Source organism: Condylostylus longicornis, unplaced genomic scaffold (genome assembly GCF_029603195.1).
Source record: "Condylostylus longicornis isolate FDR11 unplaced genomic scaffold, ASM2960319v2 ptg000013l, whole genome shotgun sequence".
In the NCBI taxonomy this organism is placed as follows: domain Eukaryota; kingdom Metazoa; phylum Arthropoda; class Insecta; order Diptera; family Dolichopodidae; genus Condylostylus; species Condylostylus longicornis.
Genome location: NW_026577982.1, coordinates 15801485 through 15822709, shown reverse-complemented (window position 1 = coordinate 15822709; position 21225 = coordinate 15801485). Strand labels below are relative to the sequence as shown.

The 21225-nt window shown below is 26.5% G+C and overlaps 5 protein-coding genes across 15 annotated transcripts in view; 2 read left to right on the top strand and 3 right to left on the bottom strand.

Moving 5' to 3' along the window:
• The window catches only part of LOC129605619 (stromal interaction molecule homolog), a 66665-nt gene extending 65795 nt beyond the window's left edge, over positions 1–870 (bottom strand). For 6 of the 8 annotated variants that reach the window (XM_055515492.1, XM_055515487.1, XM_055515490.1 and 3 more), the window contains exon 1: positions 295–870. The gene's annotated coding sequence lies outside the window, so the exon portion shown is untranslated. Of the gene's footprint in view, positions 1–270 lie in introns of all 8 variants that reach the window. The other 2 variants (XM_055515488.1, XM_055515489.1) reach the window with 2 other exon arrangements.
• Positions 871–2221: 1351 nt separating this feature from the next.
• LOC129605539 (uncharacterized protein C6orf136 homolog) lies at positions 2222–4514 on the bottom strand. Its single transcript, XM_055515365.1, has 7 exons — positions 4278–4514; positions 3939–4091; positions 3691–3872; positions 3480–3636; positions 2794–2858; positions 2641–2710; positions 2222–2586 (listed from the first exon to the last, which is right to left on the bottom strand). The coding sequence occupies exons 1-7, from the start codon at positions 4404–4406 to the stop codon at positions 2467–2469; spliced, it is 876 nt and encodes a 291-aa protein (XP_055371340.1). The 5' UTR covers positions 4407–4514; the 3' UTR covers positions 2222–2466.
• Positions 4515–5993: 1479 nt separating this feature from the next.
• On the top strand, positions 5994–7075 carry LOC129605249 (SOSS complex subunit C homolog B). Of its 2 annotated transcripts, none has more exons than XM_055514887.1 (4): positions 5994–6128; positions 6470–6567; positions 6688–6879; positions 6936–7075. In XM_055514887.1, exons 1-3 carry the CDS (start codon positions 6098–6100, stop codon positions 6868–6870), a joined length of 312 nt encoding a protein of 103 aa, XP_055370862.1. In that variant the 5' UTR covers positions 5994–6097; the 3' UTR covers positions 6871–6879; positions 6936–7075. The 2 variants fall into 2 exon arrangements, with proteins under 2 accessions (XP_055370862.1, XP_055370863.1); XM_055514888.1 differs by having other exon boundaries at positions 6939–7074.
• Positions 7076–7109: 34 nt separating this feature from the next.
• LOC129605248 (rRNA N6-adenosine-methyltransferase Mettl5) overlaps positions 7110–21225 on the top strand; it is a 38535-nt gene continuing 24419 nt past the window's right edge. The window contains exons 1-4 of one of the 3 annotated variants that reach the window (XM_055514886.1): positions 7110–7252; positions 7309–7440; positions 7613–7839; positions 13239–13640. In XM_055514886.1, coding sequence (XP_055370861.1) covers positions 7121–7252; positions 7309–7440; positions 7613–7839; positions 13239–13275 — 528 coding nt within the window. In that variant the 5' untranslated portion in view covers positions 7110–7120 and the 3' untranslated portion in view covers positions 13276–13640. Of the gene's footprint in view, positions 7253–7308; positions 7441–7612; positions 7840–7909; positions 8103–13238; positions 13641–21225 lie in introns of those variants that run through there. The other 2 variants (XM_055514884.1, XM_055514885.1) reach the window with 2 other exon arrangements.
• LOC129605247 (putative aldehyde dehydrogenase family 7 member A1 homolog) lies at positions 8302–11797 on the bottom strand. The gene is made up of 4 exons (XM_055514883.1): positions 11652–11797; positions 9570–10218; positions 9037–9474; positions 8302–8960 (listed from the first exon to the last, which is right to left on the bottom strand). Exons 1-4 carry the CDS (start codon positions 11654–11656, stop codon positions 8400–8402), a joined length of 1653 nt encoding a protein of 550 aa, XP_055370858.1. The 5' UTR covers positions 11657–11797; the 3' UTR covers positions 8302–8399.

Sequence of the window (21225 nt, the reverse complement as noted above, 5' to 3'; positions counted from 1 at the left end):
AAACTCCGGCGGTATAGTAAACATAGATCTTGCAAGATACACTTCGAATATATAAGTATGATAGATAGGTACCTAGATATTTATAAACAATAAATCTCCAATAATGTATTAGAATAAAATACAATGAAGCCGCCTCCACTAAAATTTTATATTTGCGTACACCTAAATCACTGATTTTTTAATATGTGGTATTTGGCTGATGCATATTATCTTGTCAAGGTAGTAAAATTAAAATATAACGGTTAGAATAATCTTAAATTTATGTATTACATATTATAAGATATATGCATGTACTTAGTATTTGGTTTTCTGTTGATTTTTCTTCTTTTATGCAATTATGAAAACGATCCTTAATATTTTTGCACTTGACAATTTTCGTATGTATTCTCTTCGTTTCGTTTCTTTAAAAATCTTTTCAACACAAGAATATTTTTTTAACTTTATTTTACTATTATAAATTTAATCACAAAATTGATCACTCTAAACAAAACATAAGAAAGCAATAATATAAGAAGCACAATAATTCTACAAGTTATAAAATTGATTTCAAAAGTTTTAAATTTGATTCCAATGATTACTAATATAAATTTGGTTTCAACCTTTGGCCGGGACAGTCGAAATTTTGCTTCGCAGATGACCATTAATCGTCATAAAAAAAAATTTTTCCTTACTTTTCAGATTGTTAGATCGCGTTCTATATATTTTTTTTTGTCTTTTCAAATAATAAAATTTGATTTCCAATTACTAATAAAATTTTAATTTTTGAATTGTTGTACGTAAACACAATATAATTAATCATCTATTTTTAAGTTTTTTTGCCAAATATAAACTCCATTATTCTGAAATATTTACGAGACCGATAACTTTCATTCAAATAATATATATAGACTGGATCTTTTCTCAAAAAAAAAAAAAAAATATTATGCGCTTCTAAATGTCATCTTAAATGTCATAAGAGTTTATGTTACATTTTTTGAATATCACAGTTTGACGTTTGTTATTTTGAAATTCGAGGTATAATAAGAAACGCTCCCGAAACTTGAACGAAGTAGGGATGAACACGAAAATAAAAAAATAGTAAATTTTCCTTTCGCATTTAGAACTGAGCAATTCGAAGTCGCAATGATTTTTCACCTGATGTTTTTTGCTGGTTTGTTCCATTTAAAATGATCTGATTTTTCTAATTACACTTTAATTGACGTTTTCAAAAGCCTCGATAGTCGATACCAAAATTTACCCGGTACCAAAAATTACTTTGATTCATTTTTTTGAGAGAAAAAACCTGCATTAAATACGTCGTCGCGTTATTTCACATAATTTTTAAATTAGGTTAAATATTTAAAGAGGGCGTGAGGTCGCTGGCCGTTTACACTGCAGAGAAAGGTCATGAAAATTATTACGAAAAAAGACGATACCAGGGAACAATCTAAAATGAACAATGAATTTGGTATGAACATGAGCGTTAAAAAAAAGTGTGACCAAAAAACATATTTTAAAAAATTAAAAAAGAAATGCAAACCTAAAGCCAATCATTACAAAATTTTGCGAGATATACTTAACTACTTATATAGATCAAATTTTCCATAGCTAGTTAAATTTTTGAATCGCAATGTTTGCTGAGTATCAAAAAACTGAACTTTACAGCTTGAAACGTCACATTGTAAAAAGCTTTTGATATAATATACATATGTATATTTTCAATATCTCGAATATTTTCAATAAATCGAATTTTCATTGAATTTATGTTATTATCATGAATATATATCGGCGCATATAGTCATAGACTCCTATAATGTAAAGATGTCTGTGATATAGTGCGCTCACTCAAATGATCATTTTCTCATAACTTTCTATTTAAATAATGTAATTTCCCCTACGCTGTTTTTATACAATGTAGTTCGTGGCTAAACATTATTTATTGGGTATTACTATATTAGATACTTTCCTGGCTTTGAAATTTTTGAACCGTTTATAGATAATGTATTTTCACTTAACGCACCATATTTTTTGTTCCAAAATATGTATACGTTACCAGTAGTATTACTGTACAGATTATTATAACATAATTTACTATTTTTGTGTTATTTGATTGATTAATTTAGTTTGATTTATTTTTATAATTAATATTGGTGCTTATACGAGTTAATACTGTTAATATGTCCGAACATTAAAATTTTTGTAAAATTAAGCTCAATTAGTGTTATTGAAAAATATTAAAAAACAGGTAACAACTTTTAACATTTATATATTTTTGTGAAATTGTTATCTGAATTATAATTTTATTAAAGGAACAAATATTTCAAAAACTGTTTTACAAATAAATTATAAATCAATTATAGTAAACGATTTTTCCATGTAACAAAGATCACAAAATAGCGCTCATTTTTTGTAATTTATTACAAGTTCATAACCACACTGACAAAATATTTTTATTAATTAATGCGATTGTTTTCCACATAATATCATCTATGATACGAAATGTGTAAAATCAGATGTTAGTCCTACAAATATTGCTAATTTTGGGGTGACTGAAGAAGCTTCTAAAGGACTATTAACTGCTAAGTGTTTATCATCATCCGGCATTACCTTTAATCAGATTAAAAACGTTAAATATGAAAGTTTTAATTATACAAAATTTACTTTATCTGCAACATGTTTCTCTATAAGTCCATCTTCGCCTAAGTACATAATTGAAAAACCATCATACCAACTGCACACGTTATGAAATAAAACAATTAGAGTAATGTAGAAATAAATATAATTTTATAATAAATTAATTAAAATAATACATACGCTTCTTGATCTTCAAATATATCTTTCACTTTCCATAATTTGTATTTCCAAAATTGAAACATCACCTTGAATATTTAAATTTTTTTTAAATATTGAATAAACTTTCGGTTGTACATATAATATAGTCACATAATTTATTATAATAAAAATAGGAAGATACGTATGAATGCCTATTGACTAAATTTTTGTACAAAATTTATATAAAGAGGATTCGGAAAAGATTTTAGAAAGTTTAAAAACATTACAAATTTAATGTTTCAGAAATATGAATTCGATTACTTACTACAGATGATTTTTTTTTTATCCTACTTCGCTCCTAGGAGGAGCATAGGGTTGGTGTATGATTATTGTATATAACCATGAACCAGTTTCTGACGTCATTGGGCTTACTAGGTAGGTGACGAACCTACCGTAGTTTTTTCTTTATATTAGATATTTATGGTAATTTATATTTACTGTTTTTATTTTGCTGGTATTTTTTTTTAATATTGAATATTATTGAAATATGGAAATTAGTTAATATTAATTTTTTTTATTTTTTTATGTAATGCCTATAAAGCTATATAATATTGAAAATAATTTTTATAGTGACCTGACTGGGCTCTTTGAACCACAGACCCTTCAGTTAAAGGACCAGTGCAATAACCACTGCACCATTGGTAAGGTTACTACAGATGATTACTTACTTTTAATCCAGATACACCTCTAACCCTCCATCTAATTTTTATTGTTAGATCCTCAGGATGCTTTGTAATTTTAAGAATTTCAAACTTGACATAAGCATATTTTAAGTGTCCTACAGTTCTTAATAATGCAACTTGTTTAATATAATGATATAAACCTCTACCAAAAAAAATTTAATTAATTTTTTTTTCTTTATTCACAACTACAACTTACACTGTTCGCGTTCCTCTGATATTATTTTCAAAAATTAAGTTAGGACTATATATAGAATAATCTAATGGTTGTATGAATAGATTTGGTAATGTTTTACTTAAAACATCATAAGCACGATTTAAATGTTCGAAATTTTTTTGATTTTGTTGATTTTGATTACTGGAAGATGAATTAATTTGTTCCTAAAATGTGAAATCTTGTATTAGTTTTCCAGGTGTAAAATTTGATATATGTAGTACCAAACTTACAACTTTAGAAATTTCAACATTATTTATTGGTTCGTTTTCATTTATTTTTGGATCAATTTTGTGACTCAATAATCGTTTCGCTGATAGAACATAAGGCCTTTGAATACATGTTATGAGACTTTTGTGAAAATATGTAGTTGTATCAGTATTTGGCTGAAAAATTGTAAACAAAATGTTATTGCAATACCGTTTTATATAGGTTATGTTTATTTTAAGCAACAAGGATAATGTTGAAACTTTAAAAAATCAAAAACCAAAATTATGTAATACATTTCACTTTTTAATGAATTAAATACTTTTTTGATTTAAATAAGAAAAAAGTAACAATTCTATACTTACAATCACTGAATAATATGCGCACTGATTATTTAATACATCTGAAGTTCGACTAAAACTAAAATTCCTAAAATGTGTAAATTTACATGTAAGCTTGTGGTTATGTACAAATAAGCGATACAAAACAGCCATCCTTAATAGAACTTCATATATGCACCTATAATATTAAGAACTAATTTATTTAATTCTTAAAATAAAAATAATAGCAACGCTAAGGTTATTAGTGAACTAGATTTTTGACATTAATTAGAAAAAATTTGGAGGAGTGTTTGAAATGTCCAATAGAAATGCCAAACCGTTTGACATTTTTGTGGTATACATTTTTTTATTCGAGCAGATGTTTGCATACGGACTTCTCAGCCTTTTCGTTCTTAAAACATAACATATTAGTGTTGGAAATATGTAAGGTTAAAAGAAGAAGATTAGAAGAAGGTAGGTTTAGATAGCTTTTTTGTTTTTTTTGTGAATATTTGGTTTTATTTTGGATTAAAATAAATCTATGATTTAATCCAAGATAAAATCCGTTGAGCATTTTACAACAGATTCATTTTAATACCTTCAAGCTTGTAACGGTAAATGTTTCAAATTATGTATGAAAAATATTTATAAATATTTTAAAAATATTATAAATATGTATAAAAATATTTAAAAAATAACAACAAAAATCAATTGAAATTGATAATAGAACACGACCGATTTTCAAAAGTAAAATGTTAGAATTCATATAAAATACAAATATTTAAATGGGACTGCCGCTTTTATTTTGGATTAACCACGAAAATCGTCTGCCGTTTGCGTTCATCGGTTTGGTTCTGCTTTTTTTTACAGTTACTAGACCGGGGAATATTTTTAAGAAATTTTGTTTTTACTATATTATTTTTACAAATTTAATATGAAGTCCAACGATGTAAGCACATTGATACGCTGAATGAAGATATCCTCAATGAAGGGAAAAAAATTCAGTTTGCAACCAATTTGACGATGCTCAAGAAAAACCATCTATAAAAAACAAACCTCAATGTTTGATTAATGTTGTTATAAAAAAATGAGTTTAAAACAGCAGAAATTTTGAAAATTTTCCTTTACATATGTGTTTGTTGCTTTTGTTGGTGATTCTTCGTACGGTCCAGAAAGTTATGTTTGGTTAAAATATTGAGTATAAATTTTTCAATAGTCTAATCTAATGGTCTTGTAAGGCACAATTCATCTTTTCGTTCCTTTGTATTAAAATCTTTTAAGGTCTAATGCCCAACAGGTCATTTCTATTTCTATACATAGATTTAAATTTCCTTTTAAAACAGACGTCACAATTTTCTTTTATTGTTATCTACATGTGTTTTGACTGTTTTAAGACAAAATAGTTTTTTTTTGGCTTAAATTTTTTCGTTTAAGTTCTGTTAGTCAGAGAAACGGAAAAGTCTGAAAGAGAATGTAGGTTTGACTAACACCAAACCTTGTGTTCATTTTATTTTCATATTTTATCTTTTCTAAAATTTTCTGAGCTGCTAATATCATAAATATGTAATAATGAAAATTAGTATTATTTTGGTAATGGGGTCTCAACAAAAAGTTTTTAGACTATTGCTTGTGCTAAGATGAAAACTTATAGATCAACTCAACCCTTTAAAGACTATTACAATAAGATATTTTGATACATTTGGCATTTCTGGCAATAATTTGTTGACAATTATGACGTCTTACAATCTAAACTATAGAAATCAGTTGGGGAGAAATGCTTTTTGTTTATGGTTAAGAAAGTTTTTTTTTATTTTTAATTTAACAAAATATCAAATAATTTAGATAAATAAATTGTACAAAATTTGATGGCTTTTCCAAATATTAATGCTCAACAAGGTACAAAATTAATTTAAAAATAATTAAGTATTGTGTTTTTGTTATCTATTATTTTCAAAAAAAAAAAAAGTATTTGCTGGTACAAAACAATAAGTTCAAACAAATTGTCAATAAAGGTATAGGTATTATAAATATGCACACTGTGTTGCACAAACATACATAGATCAGTCTATACTTAAATCATATTCATAGTGAAGTAGGTACATAATCAATAAAACAAATATGCCTATATAAACTAAATGATATTAGTTTATATATAAATGCTTCTGTTTATACATGATTTTGATTTATACCGGCTATTTTTTGCTTCAATCTTGTTCAACGTTTTTTTTAATTTACAGAAACAAATAGAAAAATTTTAGAAGATTTGCAACTAAAGAAGCAACTTTTACAAAAAGGAGTTTCTCCAGCAAATTTAACATCACCGAGCATGACACAGGTAATAGTGATTAAACCATAATGCACAAGAAAATTTATGTAGGTCAAACTTTTGAATAAACTTTGAAAATGAAAATATACCTACATACATTACATATACATTTATATAATTTATCTGTAGTTCATGCCCACAAATCAACAAACATCTAACATACAAGCACCCGATCAGATACCATTAAATTCGACTGCGCGAACTGCTTGGCAGCAAGCAACAACACAGTCTTTTGGATTTTTTATACCCACTGACTCTGCTTTCGGAAATATAATATTACCTGTCCTACCACGTTGCGACACCCCAAAATAACAGTTAATGGTAAATAGCAATATGAAATAGAAATCATTAATAAAAATAAATTTATTTTTCTTTAGTAGAGGAAAAGAAAAACTTTAAGCAGTCAACTTAAGCAAACTTTTAGAAGAAAAAAATACATATACTTATATATACACGTATACATGTTTTAATTGTAAATAGTTTATTTTTTTCTATTTTTAATAAACAATTTAAGAACAAAATTTTACCTTGGAAGAAGAAAATTTTATAAATAATTTTAAATATGGCTAAACTAAAATTGAAGAAATTAGAAGAGTATCTTCAAGATACTGATAGTTTTGAAAATCCTAAAGTAAGCTTAGAACAATACCCAACGCCTTCACATATTGCTAGCTATATGTTGTATAACATGCAGGTAATTTAAATTTTTATTGTAAAACTGACAAAAATTTTATTTGGAAAACTTATTAGTTTATGTATGGTGATATTGAAAATAAAATAATTGGTGATTTGGGAAGTGGATGCGGAGTTTTGAGCATAGGTGCTTCTTTACTGGGTGCGTCGCAAACGATTGGGTTCGAAATTGATAGGGAAGCAATAGAGGTAAATTTTTGGTAATTTTGTTTTTCAAAAATTTTGTCGCTAATAATAATTAAAAATTTCTAAAATTTCTTTAAGATTTGTTTAATTACTTGATTTATATTGGGTAATATATCAAAATCTTCCAAGAATTCGAATTAAAGTTATTAATTTAAAACTTTGCAACTTTCAACAGATTTTTCGCAATAATGTCGTTGATATGGAAATACCCTCGATTGACATTGTTCAAATTAATGTTTTGAATGGTCTCAAAGATTCTAGATGGACAAATATTTTTGACACAATAGTAATGAATCCACCATTCGGGACCAAAAATAATGCTGGTATGGATATAAAATTTTTAGAGACTGCTATAAATCTTTCTAACAATGCCGTCTACTCATTGCATAAAACTTCAACAAGGTACGTAGATATAATCCTGTTCATAAAATATTTAACTTTCAAAGATTTATAAAAACAAATTGCTTTATAGGGAGTACATATCAAAAAAGAGTAAAGAATTAAAGTGTAAAGCTGAAGTTGTGGCTGAATTACGATATAATATCGATTCCCTTTACAAATTTCACAAAAAATCTTCGATAGATATTGAAGTTGATTTTTGGAGGTTTGACACTAGTAATAAAGACAATTTGTAACGAAAAAATAAAGATTAGGAAAAATTGGAAGTTGACTCTTTTCATTTTTTGTTTAAAAGCTTAAATTTTTCAAAATTTTTAATGAATTTCGTAGATAAGATATCACATCTTATCAAATTTTCATAACAATTTATATTCCTTTTTGAAAAATTAAATTAACGAATTTTGATGGGGGGTTAGAAGACTTAATTCATACTCTCAATTGTATAAAGATTTGTACGCCAATTCGTTCCTGTTGTATGTTGTATATAAAATTATTTTTATTATAGTTAAAAAAGTATTATATTTACTTAAGACAATTAAAGTGGGCTATTGCAATGAATTTATCTACACATCGAATTCAACACCTTGTGCTCGTGCAATTTCACCAGAATGATTAATTGTAATAGTAGCTCTTGTACAGTATTGTTTCCATGAATCAGAGCCAGATTCACGACCACCACCAGTTTGTTTCTCACCACCGAACGCTCCACCTATTTCAGCACCATTTGTCGTTGTATTTATATTAACAATACCACAATCAGAGCCATTTGGTCCAATCCATTTAAATGCATTTGATATATTTTCAGTAAATAACGATGATGAAAGTCCTTGTTCTACCTCGTTATTCCAACTAATTGCTTCATCGATTGATTTAGTTTTCAACACATATACAATAGGTGCGAATGTTTCTTTATGTACACATACAGAATTATGTGGCAGATTAGATATTATCGTAGGTTCCACGTAAAAACCTGGTTTTTTAATTACATTGCCGCCGAATTCAATTTTTCCACCAGCTGTTTTTGCTTCTTCTATTGTCTCCTTATAATCTTTAACTGTTCCCTCTGTGTGAACTGGTCCATAAAGTGTGTTTGGATCCAATTGATGTCCTAGTTTTGTCATAACCTAATTTAGAAAAATTTAAAATAATGGTAAACAAACTAAACATTGTATCTGCTACGTTATCTATTTTTCAACTCACTCTTTGATATTTTCCTACCAAACGGTTTACAAATTCATCATATACTTTTTCATGAATTATGATTCTTCTAGTAGTAGTACATCTTTGCCCGGATGTACCAATGCAGCCAAATAAGGCTGCATCTAAAGCTAAATCAAGCTTTGCGTTTTCGTCAATTATTAATGCATTGTTTCCACCCAGTTCAAGGATAACTTTTCCAAAACGCTTTTGGACTTCCATACCAATTGTGCGACCTGTTCCACAACTTCCTGTAAAAGATAACAGTTTAACACGTTCATCTGTTACCATTTGATTTCCAACAGATGAGCCTGCTTGACATAGTGTAATAACTGGTGGTAAATTATTTCTTTTTAAAACTTCTGTTACTATCTTTGTCGTTGCTATTGAAACTAAAGAAGTAGTTGAAGCACCTTTCCAAAGGACGGAGTTACCAACAGCCTGCGAAAAACATTGTAAAATATAAATTATTATTTTTTATTGAGAATTTAATACACATGTATTAGTTAAAATAATTATTATTTTATATCGTTTACCATAGCAATAGCAGCATTCCATCCAAATACTGCGTTTGGAAAATTAAAAGCGGAAATAACACCAATTAAACCTAAAGGTCTCCAGTTTTCCAGAATTGTATGAGATTTTCTTTCAGATTGTATTACTTGTCCTGAATAAATTCGTGATAAACCGACAGCATAGTCGCAAATGTCAATGAATTCTTGCACTTCACCTTGTCCTTCACTAGCAATTTTACCAACTTCAAGACTAACTAATTTACCTAACTGATCTTTATATTTACGCAATTCATCACCAATTTGACGTACAATTTCACCACGTACAGGTGCTGGAACATTTGCCCAATCCTTTGCTGCTTTCGTTCCAACAGCTAAGCATTCTTCCATTTCAGTTGGACTTCCACATTTTACATTAGCTATAGTCTTACCAGTGCCAGGATCTATTGCCTTAATAATATGTCCAGTACCTTTCCATGAACCGTTATATACACCACAATTTGTTGATTCTAAACCAATATCTTTCAAAAAACTATATTCTGATGAATCAATCAAAAGATCATTTAAACGAGTTGAAGTTGTATGAAAATTTGCCCCAATTGTTTTTGTGGCAACTTGAAGAACATTTTTATGGTAACCAAAGTGTTTACCAATTTTTTGTAATTGGAAAATTCTAAAATTAAAATATCACTTTCGCAATGGCACATAATATATTGTATGATTTAGCTTAAAAGTTAAAATTATTTTTAAAGGGCAATGTAGAAAAGAAAACTTTTAAATTATAAAATTTAAAAGGGTATAAGAGTACATATAGTTATAACACTATGTGGGGTCACATAAATATGGACTGTGTGGTCCCACATAACATGTGCATAAGTATGTGTGTAATCTTAAGGGTAATGATTCTTAAGAATTTAAAAAAATCGTATTGAATATTATAGTGAACTCTAACGACAAACACAATTTTTAACGAAATCAAAAGTGGCTCTAAAGTAGAGAAACAAAACAATATAATATGTAGATATCTTTTAAAATAAAATATACATACGTACATGCGTTACATATATACAGTCTAAATACTGTCAAATAAAAAATACAAGATAGGAAATTAAAAATATATGATGTATGTATGTACAATAAAAATTTGTTAATGTAGCGAAAAATTCTGTGTTATTGACGCAATCATAATACAAGTGCAAAATTTATTTTGATGATAAAGTAGCCATTATGTTGTATAAAGTCCCACAAGCGTATTTTGCTGTTAACAAATAAATTTATGTTATCACTAACAATTAACTTAGATTTACTCCCAAATTATTAATATAAAGTGTATATATGTACAAGTGTATATAGCTCATTTGCTGCAATAGTGGTACAACTCAAAAAATACTATTTCTGATTATTTATAAGCGCTCAAAACACGTTTTGTCCAAAAACAACGTTTTACTAGCTTGAAAATTTTTGCTTACAATAAAATAAAAAATAATGCCATAACGAGAAACATTTACTAATTCCAACACTTTGAAATTTGTTTTTCTCAAATTTGCAAATTTTTGTGTTATGTCAGTGTTGCCGTAAATGAGCGATATATGATAAATATGTTATGTACATATTTATGATATTTAATAACTTTATATAACTATGTACATATTTATGTACATAGTTATGATATTTGACTGTTTAACTAATACATTTGAATATGAATCTGTAGATATAATTGTAGAATCTAAAGAGCACCCATAATTAATTTTATTCATCCATAATTCCTTTGATTAGTAAGAGTTGAACATATTCATATGTACATAATATGTAGGTAAGTAATCTTATGATAAAAACATTATGATAAAGTTCTGTTTTTTGACTGGCTTTTTGATTTAATATGCTCTGGATTTAACATTCAAATTCTCACTAACACAACCATAAAATACATAATTATTAATTACAATCAACTGAAAAACCGGCTAAAATTTGCAACGAAGTGATAATGACAAATGACAATAAATTTATAAAAATCGTTCGCGTTATTTTGTTATATAATAGGAAAATTTATAAAATTTATACCTAATTGTTTTTTTTTTTGTTTTTTGTTTAAAAATTTTTACTAACCTCATTTTATTGAAATAATTTATTAAATTTTAATATTAATTAAATTATTAAAAACGTACAAAAATCCTTCGAATTACCGTCAACGTTGCCCAAAATTATTGAAACAACTGAGAAATTAATGTAGAAATTGCTGAAAACTAAAAATAAAATTGAATGATAACGACCAACTGGTTCTTATCACTAAAATAAAAAAAAAAACAAACACATTTTGTATGAATTACATATGTACTTACATAAAATATAAAATACCTACATACTTACCCACTAAAATTTGAAGTATGCGCATTGTACACACATACAAACGTAGTTTACTAGAAAAAAATAATTTGATAACAAAATGTTAAAAAGATTATAAGTGACAAAACAAAATTAAGCATCAGTGATAAGATTACCTTGTTATCATTATTTTATTTATTTATTTATTTTGCTTTTAAGATATTCTTAAATAAATTGAAAACAAAAGTATTTTATTACATTAATGCGTTGCTTTTTGCGATTGTCTATTTGTTCTAAATTGCAAAGAAGCTTTAAAAATTTAATCACTTTCGTAATTGAAGTTTTTCCTATTTAAATTTATCTCAAATTGTGTGTACATGGGCAACCATATTCTCCGAGTATCCGAGTATACTCTTTGCGATAAAATTACACTAGATTTTCATATTTTTTGCTGCTACCTCTTAAATATATGCTATTTTTTGTATTGAGTTTAATTTCGTTGTAAAATAAATTTGAATCAAACCATTTTTAAAAAATTTCAACGATTTCTATCACACATAACATACATGCGCTTGTGCGAAATTCCTATATAGTATCAAAAATTGTTGAGACATAGCTAAATAACGTTTGAAAATTTTGTGCGCTTTCATCAATTAATTTTAGAGGTGACATACGTTCAACATACAAAAGCTTACTTTACATATAACGTATTATGGTAGATTACGCACAGGACGCAAGGGAGTGAAACTATTTAGATATTTTTTCCAGTTTTATTGGAAATGTGCTAAAAAACGAATTGGCATTTTAGTTTCATGAAATTTGAAATTTCTAAATTTGCAAACGTTTTTCCAGTGCACAGTGGACAAAAAATACTTCCCATATTCGTAAGTTCGAGCACACTCTATGCGCATTTATTATTTTTTTGTTTTTACGATTTATATGTTGTGCCTATGTTTGTTTCATTGTGATTTAACAAAATCTTACAAATGATTTTTACGACTATACGCATTACTAATTTTTTATTACGGTATATAAGGTGAGAATCAAACACGATTTTCTCACGTTTTATTCTATATATAGTATTCATATTGAGTAAAACGTGCGAGATCAGTTTTACGCCATATAAAAGAAAATTTAGCACTACTTTGTCACACAGTAAAATATTAAAATAATAAAATAAATAAAAAGTTTTTTCGTTGTGTAAAAAAGGATTTCCTTCCTTTTTGTTATTTTATTGCCTATTCAACTTTAAAGATAATCAGGGACTTTTATTGTTTTTAGTAGAGCCGTAAACTCTTATAATATTTTTTACTATGAACTACATCACATACATATATGCAATTAAGTTATTATACGCACATATGTATCTAGGTACTTGTTAAAATATTCGATGACATGTGTAACGTGATCAATTCAACGGGAATTCCATTTGAAACTGATTGTTAATGTTTTATTTATGCTTCACGTATGGCCATTTATATTTGTATATAGGTATATGCATATGCAGGTAATATATGTATTATTCTTCGTATATGCCTATAGCATTTTATAAATTTTATTTATAGTTTCACTTTTGGCTTTTAGTTATAAATTATGTAGAGAAATTATCTTACAAATGCATAGAAGATCACGTAATCTCAAAGTTCATGTTAATTTGCAAATTCTAGAATTGTTGTCATTTTCGGCGACAAAGATAGTGGTGACATTTTTTATTGTTATAATAACGCTGCAGTGTTGTGTTATCAGTAACGTGGTTACTAAGCTTAATTTATATAATAGGTAAATTTTTAATTATAATTATTACAATTTAAATTAATAATTAACAATATCAAATTAATGTGAAATTACTACATAAATCATAGCAGCCCTAGCTATTGATAATATAGATTATAGAATATAATAATTCTTTTAGTGCACCTATTAGTGTGGGTGCAGATGTCATCAGAATACGTTCAAATCTTTTACACATAGATGTTCCATATGGTAGAGAAAATATTGCTGAGGTAGAAAAAATATCACAAAAATTTTCTTAAATAATCAGTGTGTAATTATTATTATTAATCCAAATGTTGAATGACGCTAATAAATTTAAAACTCCAAATTAAAATATTAGTCATCATATTCATGACAACTTCAAAAACATAAAAAAACTAAAAATAAAAGGCGCATGTATTAATAAAAATTCAACAAGCGTTTTAGCGTTATTTGGCATGTCATTTTTAATATCTCTTTTTTTTAATATCTATGGTATTCTTTTTCTTTCTTAAAAATTCATTATATTTTCAAAATAATTTGGTGCCAAAGTGGCGTATGGAAAGAGTTAGATTACCAGCAAAAATGAAAATAAAATTAAAAATATTAAAAACAAAAAAATGTGTTCACAGTAAATATTTTATGTGGATTGTATAATTTATGTGTGTATGTTGGTTTATATATATGTATGTACATATAAGTATAACACTTTTTTATTTTGTTTTTTCGTTTACACATAAACAAAGAGCGAAGCAGCAGTGCGACTATCCCAATTTTTCACGACCTTTATTAACCTAACGCGATTATACAGAAATTGTTTTGGATTAGGTCGCACTAAAAAAGAAAAATATAGAAAATAAAATTCATACAAGTATGTTTATGTATGTACATATGTAAGTGGAAAACTCCACTTTATTATTAGAGTACATGGTTAAAAAAAATTACGAAAAACTAAATTAAATTTATTTTTATTGCTCATATGCTTATTATTATGTCGAGGTTTGCAGAGTCATACACACTGTACATACATATATGAATGTATGTTTAAAATTACCTTCGCCAAAAAAGAAACTCCGAACTCTCCACTCTCTGTAATAATTATTGGCAATAACGTACATTTGAAGTGACAATTTGGCTTGTTTATTAATCGGTACAATGTAAAATTGTCAAATGATCAAATATCGAAATTCTATAAATTTATCATTCAAAAGTTTGCAGCAAAAATGCGCATTCGTCGCATTTCAAATCAATATCTAGTCTATATAATTTGGATTCGAATTTGTATCACCTATAAATGCTAAAACAGAAAGTAGTTAATATTGGCAGAACTTTCATTTTGTCTTATATCATAAGTCACAATAATTATTGTTTCAATTTCTTGTTTTATTACGAATTTCGCTCTATATTAAACTTTTTGTCATATTAAAAACAAAAAAATTAATTAATTTTCTTGGTTGCTTCAACATTATAAAAACTTGTTCGCGTAACAAAACAAAAAGCCGGACAGTGAAAGTAATAATTTTGTTAATGTAAAACACAAAAGCAAAAAGCAAAAGCAAAATGCAAGTATAATAGTGAAAGAATTTTTTAACTATTGAAATATAGTAAACATAATTGTGGGGCGAATTTTACCTCAAAATATGAATGGAGAGTGTATGTTGACTAAATGATTATATTTTTAATCATCAAAAGAAATTTCAAGTGAAGAAGACCTTCATACATATCTTTGAAATATACACGCAGACTATAGATTCGACCAAATAGTGTTGATATTAAGAAGAGTATACTGAAATTTATCAGGGGCCTAGCAATAGCACTTATATAAAATTTACAAATGTATGCTTTTCCTACGTAAATATGTAAAATACACAAACTTGTATTCTTCAAAAATTAACCCGATAATCATTTCTTTCAAAATCACATCATTCTTAAGTTAAGTACTTTTAGACATAACTTTGAATCATAGATTGTATGACAAAAACTTTAATAACCCTATATAACATAAAAGTTTTAACATTTCAGGAACTCCCATAAATGAGTAATAATTGAAAAATAAAAATACACAAAAAAAACAAAACAAACGCGATCCCGAAAGCAATTCATAAAATAAATTTAATGTGTGATTATTAATCGCTCAAATTTCTCAACATAGAATGGAACAAAAAAATGCTTACATATACACAAAATCCAATTTCAAATGTTTGCACATATTAATGTAAATATCTCATACTACATATTGTTATTGTTTAACATGTTAATGTAATGTTAATATAATGTTAATATTATTGCTTATTATGTGAAGTTTTCTGATCTTGCGTTTGTTTTTAAAAAATCAGATTTCGCTATTTTAAATTGCTAAAATTGGCATATAAAAAAAATTCCCTTCCTCAACTAAAAGCAAATTACAAATTGCGGAAGCGTTAGTTGTTACCTTCAATATTAGGATGAATTATGATTAATAGTTACATACTTTATATTGCCTTCAAAAATTTTTACAGTTCTTAAAATATACTTCCTATATCTTCTGTACCATAAAATATTTTTCAACATTTAGTGACTGAAATTATGTTTAAGTTCTTAGTTTCTGAAATTATTGAGTAAGTGCCCAAAATTCTGTAAAAAAAAATTTCAAAGTTTCAAAAAATTTCGAACGAAATTCCTTGGTTAGAAAAAACTGAAAAAATAAAAAAAAAGGGAAAAATTTGATTTTTCCTAAAGTTTAAATGATTGGTATTCTGAAAGTACACAAAATACATAATCAAGTAAGGTGTTTATTTTAATACCTTTACTAGACCTTTCAGAAGCTGCCTGTTTGAAGCCTCTATCTTTTTCATACCGGAAGTTATAATCAAAAAAGCTTAGTTAACTAGAAATTTCGTGAAAATTCGTGAAAACTCCTGTATCCCGAAAACCCTTGAGATTTTGCACCTAGTTCGGAGCAAAAGTTTTACCCATTTTCGACCATCTAACCAATGGTATATGTTGTTGTATATCAAATAACAAAATCATAACATTTTAAAAAATTTCCATTTTTCTATTGCACACAAATTCTTTCTTGCAACTATAAAATGATTTTTATAAGGCATTTTATAAATTAGATGCCGTGTGGTACCTGTCATTTTTGAATAAATTATTTCAACAATATTCTGCAAAAATGTTGTATTATTTGTATTCGATCGCCATGCTAGAGCAGAGAAGTAACATTAAAAGGAACAACCAACAAAGAAAACAAAAACAACTTAACAGTGCTCAATGTTGTTTTACATTGTGTTTTATAACAGATTTATTGTTATATTTTGAATATCGTGCATAAGCGGACTAAATAGTCGGCTTTACTTTAAAATACCCCATATATAAGAGTGGAAGAAAAACGTAATATGGTAGTGAAAAAAAGTGGCGCAAAACATAAAAAATAATAAGAAGAAAAAGAAGCAAAAACTACGAAAATTGAAACGTTCATTCATTCAGTTTTGAGCTCGCATTCAAATCGGTTTATTCATTAGCGCAAAAAAAAAATATCGGATTACAGATTCAAAAAAAGAAAATTAAATCATAACGTTATTTTTTGTACTTTGAAAATTTTGAATAAAATTTTTAAACAAAGGCAAAATACAAAATAAAAAAAACTAACAGAAAAAAGATTTTTAATCGCGCAAATTAAACACTTTTATAACGCAGTGACTACTCAATAAAAATAAAAATCAGAATTATTGTAACAGCAATAAAATTATGGAAAACAGAAATATGCAACAATAAAAACGTGTGAAACGTTGCGGTTCTTTTTTTTTGTTTTAAAGAGTCGTGCGTGGCGCGACTTTGTATCGAATACGATTACAACTTATTCGCGATTATTCAAAGCAATTTATGGTCAAGATTTTTAATTTATTAACAAGTTAAGAAAATTTTAATTTTTATGAATATTTTACAGAATTTTATGGAAGAGATTTTAAAATTAATTGCACTGTAATAAAACAACAAAATTAAGGTGTTAAATGTGTTATACGATGCACAATATCAAAATTTTTATTTTAACTTTTTAGTTTAAATTAAGCACATCGCTGCAAAATGCAATCCATTCTCACTTAAAATTTACCTTATAAAAAATTAATTGTGAGCAGGTGGCCAATAGACCGTGATTTCCTTTAGTTCTTTTGCATAATTTTAAGATATTTTATTTTCGGAACGGAAAGTTAAATAACAAAATTATTATAGTAATTGTGTTTATTGTTTACATATATGCGCATATTGTAATGCAAACCCTGCATATATTTTAAAAACGTGATTGTCAAAAAGAAAAAAATGGAATAATTTTTATTTTAAAAAAGTGGAAAACAAAAAAAAATGTGTGTTTCTATCTAGCGAAATATAAAAAAATTATAAAAAAATTTAAAATATAAAATGCTAAATTGAAATTTAATAGTCAAATTTTTAAGAATTTCTAATTGAAAACAGATGAGGTCGAACTTTATACTTCATTAAAATATGAATATTCTTAGATATATTCTGCTACCCAAATATTCTAATTTAGTGCAAGGTAAGTAAGACAATGTTGGATTGTAGAAATTTTTAGTTTTAAGTAATTAATATATTAGTAGTACAATTATTAAAATTAATATAAATTTAACTATTAATAGCACCATTTTACAAGAAAATCGCAATTAATTTATGTGTTGACGTTTTTCATTCCTATTTTGCATATAGAATCCTTGATGATGACGTCATTGTATGACTTTAATTACAATAATTTAAAATTACTGAAAAATTTAATTTATTAACAAAATTAACTTGAATTTTTTCGAAAACCATTCGAAAATTGGAATGTATAAGTAGATCAAACATGTAAAAATAAAATAAAACTGCAGTGAAGGTTTATGAAAAAGATAATTAAAGTTTAATGCATCTATAATTTCATCGCTATATCAAGTAAGTATATGTGAAATTTGGCTGCGTTCAAATGATTTATCGCCATATTAAAATGTTACACTTTCTGGTCAGCGAATTATTAAAATGAAAAAACCACCATATGTTATTGTGTTATATATAGTCATGCGTAAATAAAAATATAATTTAACTTTATTATTTAATTATACAATATATATATATATATATGTACAATTTAAAAATACTCCCACTATATTGGAACATGCAATGATTGCACTCAAAATAAAACAAACTATCACTTCCTTTCAGTTTATGAATAAATGTTTTTTTATTGTGAATGTGTGCGCTTTTGATTTAAAATTTTATTTCCTTTTATTTAACTGCTGTGCAGCTCTTTCTACATACATTTAAATTAATTGCAAATAATAAATAAATTTTTCGGTAATATTTTATAATTGATTTGTTTTTAGTCAATCTCATTAAAATTATTATTTTATTTCCATTTTAAATTTTTTTTTAATTAAAATAGCGGAAAAAGCGTTTTTTAAACATGCGCCTTACTGAATGAATTAAAAATGTTAAAGAATTTTTCATTTTGAATTGAAGTTTGCATCAAAACACACATTTTATCATTATCAAATGCAATATCGAATGCACCATTTTGAATAAAAAGCGAAATTCTTTGTTTGATTTCGAATATATCGATTATCCGGCCTTGACTTTTGTAACATTTTCATTAATATTGCAATATTTTTAAAAAATATGTGATGATCTACTGGTCACTTTGCATTGTTAATTCTTCGTGATTTTCAAATTTGTAATTGGTATCACACAGTTGCACTCCTTTTTCAACAGTACGAGTATAGTACATACAAGGGGGATTTTGATAATTTTACTTCGGGTGTAAAGACAAAACCTGTTAAATTTAATCACTGCACAAGAATTAAAAAATACAAGCTCGGCCCATTTTTATCGAAGATCCATCCACTTTAACTTTTAAAATTCTTGCAATCTTTTGCAAAAAAGCATAATATTATCTTAGCTTGAATTCTGACATTTGACAGCGACATGTTTTGGCATTATTGTTCTTTTTAAATGAAAAATTGCAAGTATGCAACATTTTTTCTATTTCTGTACTGTCCAAAATCAATACGGTTTGTAAAAGCACTCTCCCTCCCCTCATTTGTTCTTTTGACTTATTAATTTAATTGCACTACGCTATATATATAGATATATATATATATATAAAGATATATATATATATATATCTTTATATATTAATTTAATTTTGTACCAGTTAAAAAATAAAAGTTTCATTATTAAGATGATCTTTAATTTTATCAAAATGTTTTAATTTACATTTTTAATGCAATTTTTATTTAAAAAGTTTTTCTTTGCTTCCAATATGTTTTTTTAAATGAGCGCATAATTAACAGTGCGCTTCAATAAAGATGTTTCGAAATATTTAAATAGCCATGTGTGTATGTACAAAATACAAAAATTTGAAATCGAAAGCTTCTTTTTTTCAATTCAGTAAAAGTAAAAATAAAAAAATATTTGTTAATCGCCATCTAATTAGTATGCGTTTACTTAAGCATTTCTGGATAGGTGATTCCACCAACATGATGTACAAATAATTTGTATACATGGTGTGTAACTGTGTACAAATATAAATATATTACCAAGTATAGCAGTAGCTATACAAAATATTTTCACTTTTTTTTTAATAATTATTTATTTAGTATACGAGTAATATAAGCGAATGTTAAAAAAATTAAAAATGCAAAAGAAAAATCGCGAATTACAATAAAAATGTACCACACAATCTTTGTTTGTAATTCAATTTTTGGTATACGGTATGCCATAATAATGGGGGATGAGCAATGGAACATCCACTTAATTTAATTTTATGTTCAAAATAATATTGTATAAGATAGTTTAGTTGATATCGATAATGAGCACCTGTTTGTTTAATTGGTGTACTTTTGATGGTGTGTCGCATTGCAATCGTCTTTTGCGTTTATTTCTGATTTTATCTTTCTTATTACAAATTTTTTTTTGTTTTGGGTAAAAAATAATTAAATAAAATATAACATAATTTTTTTTTCGGAATTCATTGACTTTGAGAATTTATGATTTACTAAATGCGGGATACATGAATTCCGAAATAAGGAAATTGTTTTACACTAATACAAAATATTTTTATATTTTACATATAGAAATGTTTGCAATTTAAATATTTAGGAAGAAATAAATATTGAGAAAGTAGCTATATACAATGTGATTGTAAATTAAGTAGACAATTATATACGATTGGAATTTCTGACTTTTTTAGCTTCCGGTCCATTTTTTATTTATACATAAAATGAAGAAACAATTATTTTTACTCGTTATTTTATACTTGCACTTTTAATACAATTAACAAGTAATAATGTAATAATTACATATGTAGGTGAAATATAAGCCTTTGTATGCAATAATTGTAAAAATAGAACCAAAGAGAAAGGACGATTTCCGTTGTTAACCCAGAGCAACAGCGGAATGGCAAAATATATAATTATATATAATGCGACACACAAATAAAGGCAGATGATATCAAAAAACTGCCATGGTTAAAAATGGCATTTGGGATATTTTACCGTTGGCGGTTAAATTCACTTGGTTCTGGGCAGTCCTATTTAGATATAATATATTCTAATTAAATTCTTGCATTCCACCGCGGCAA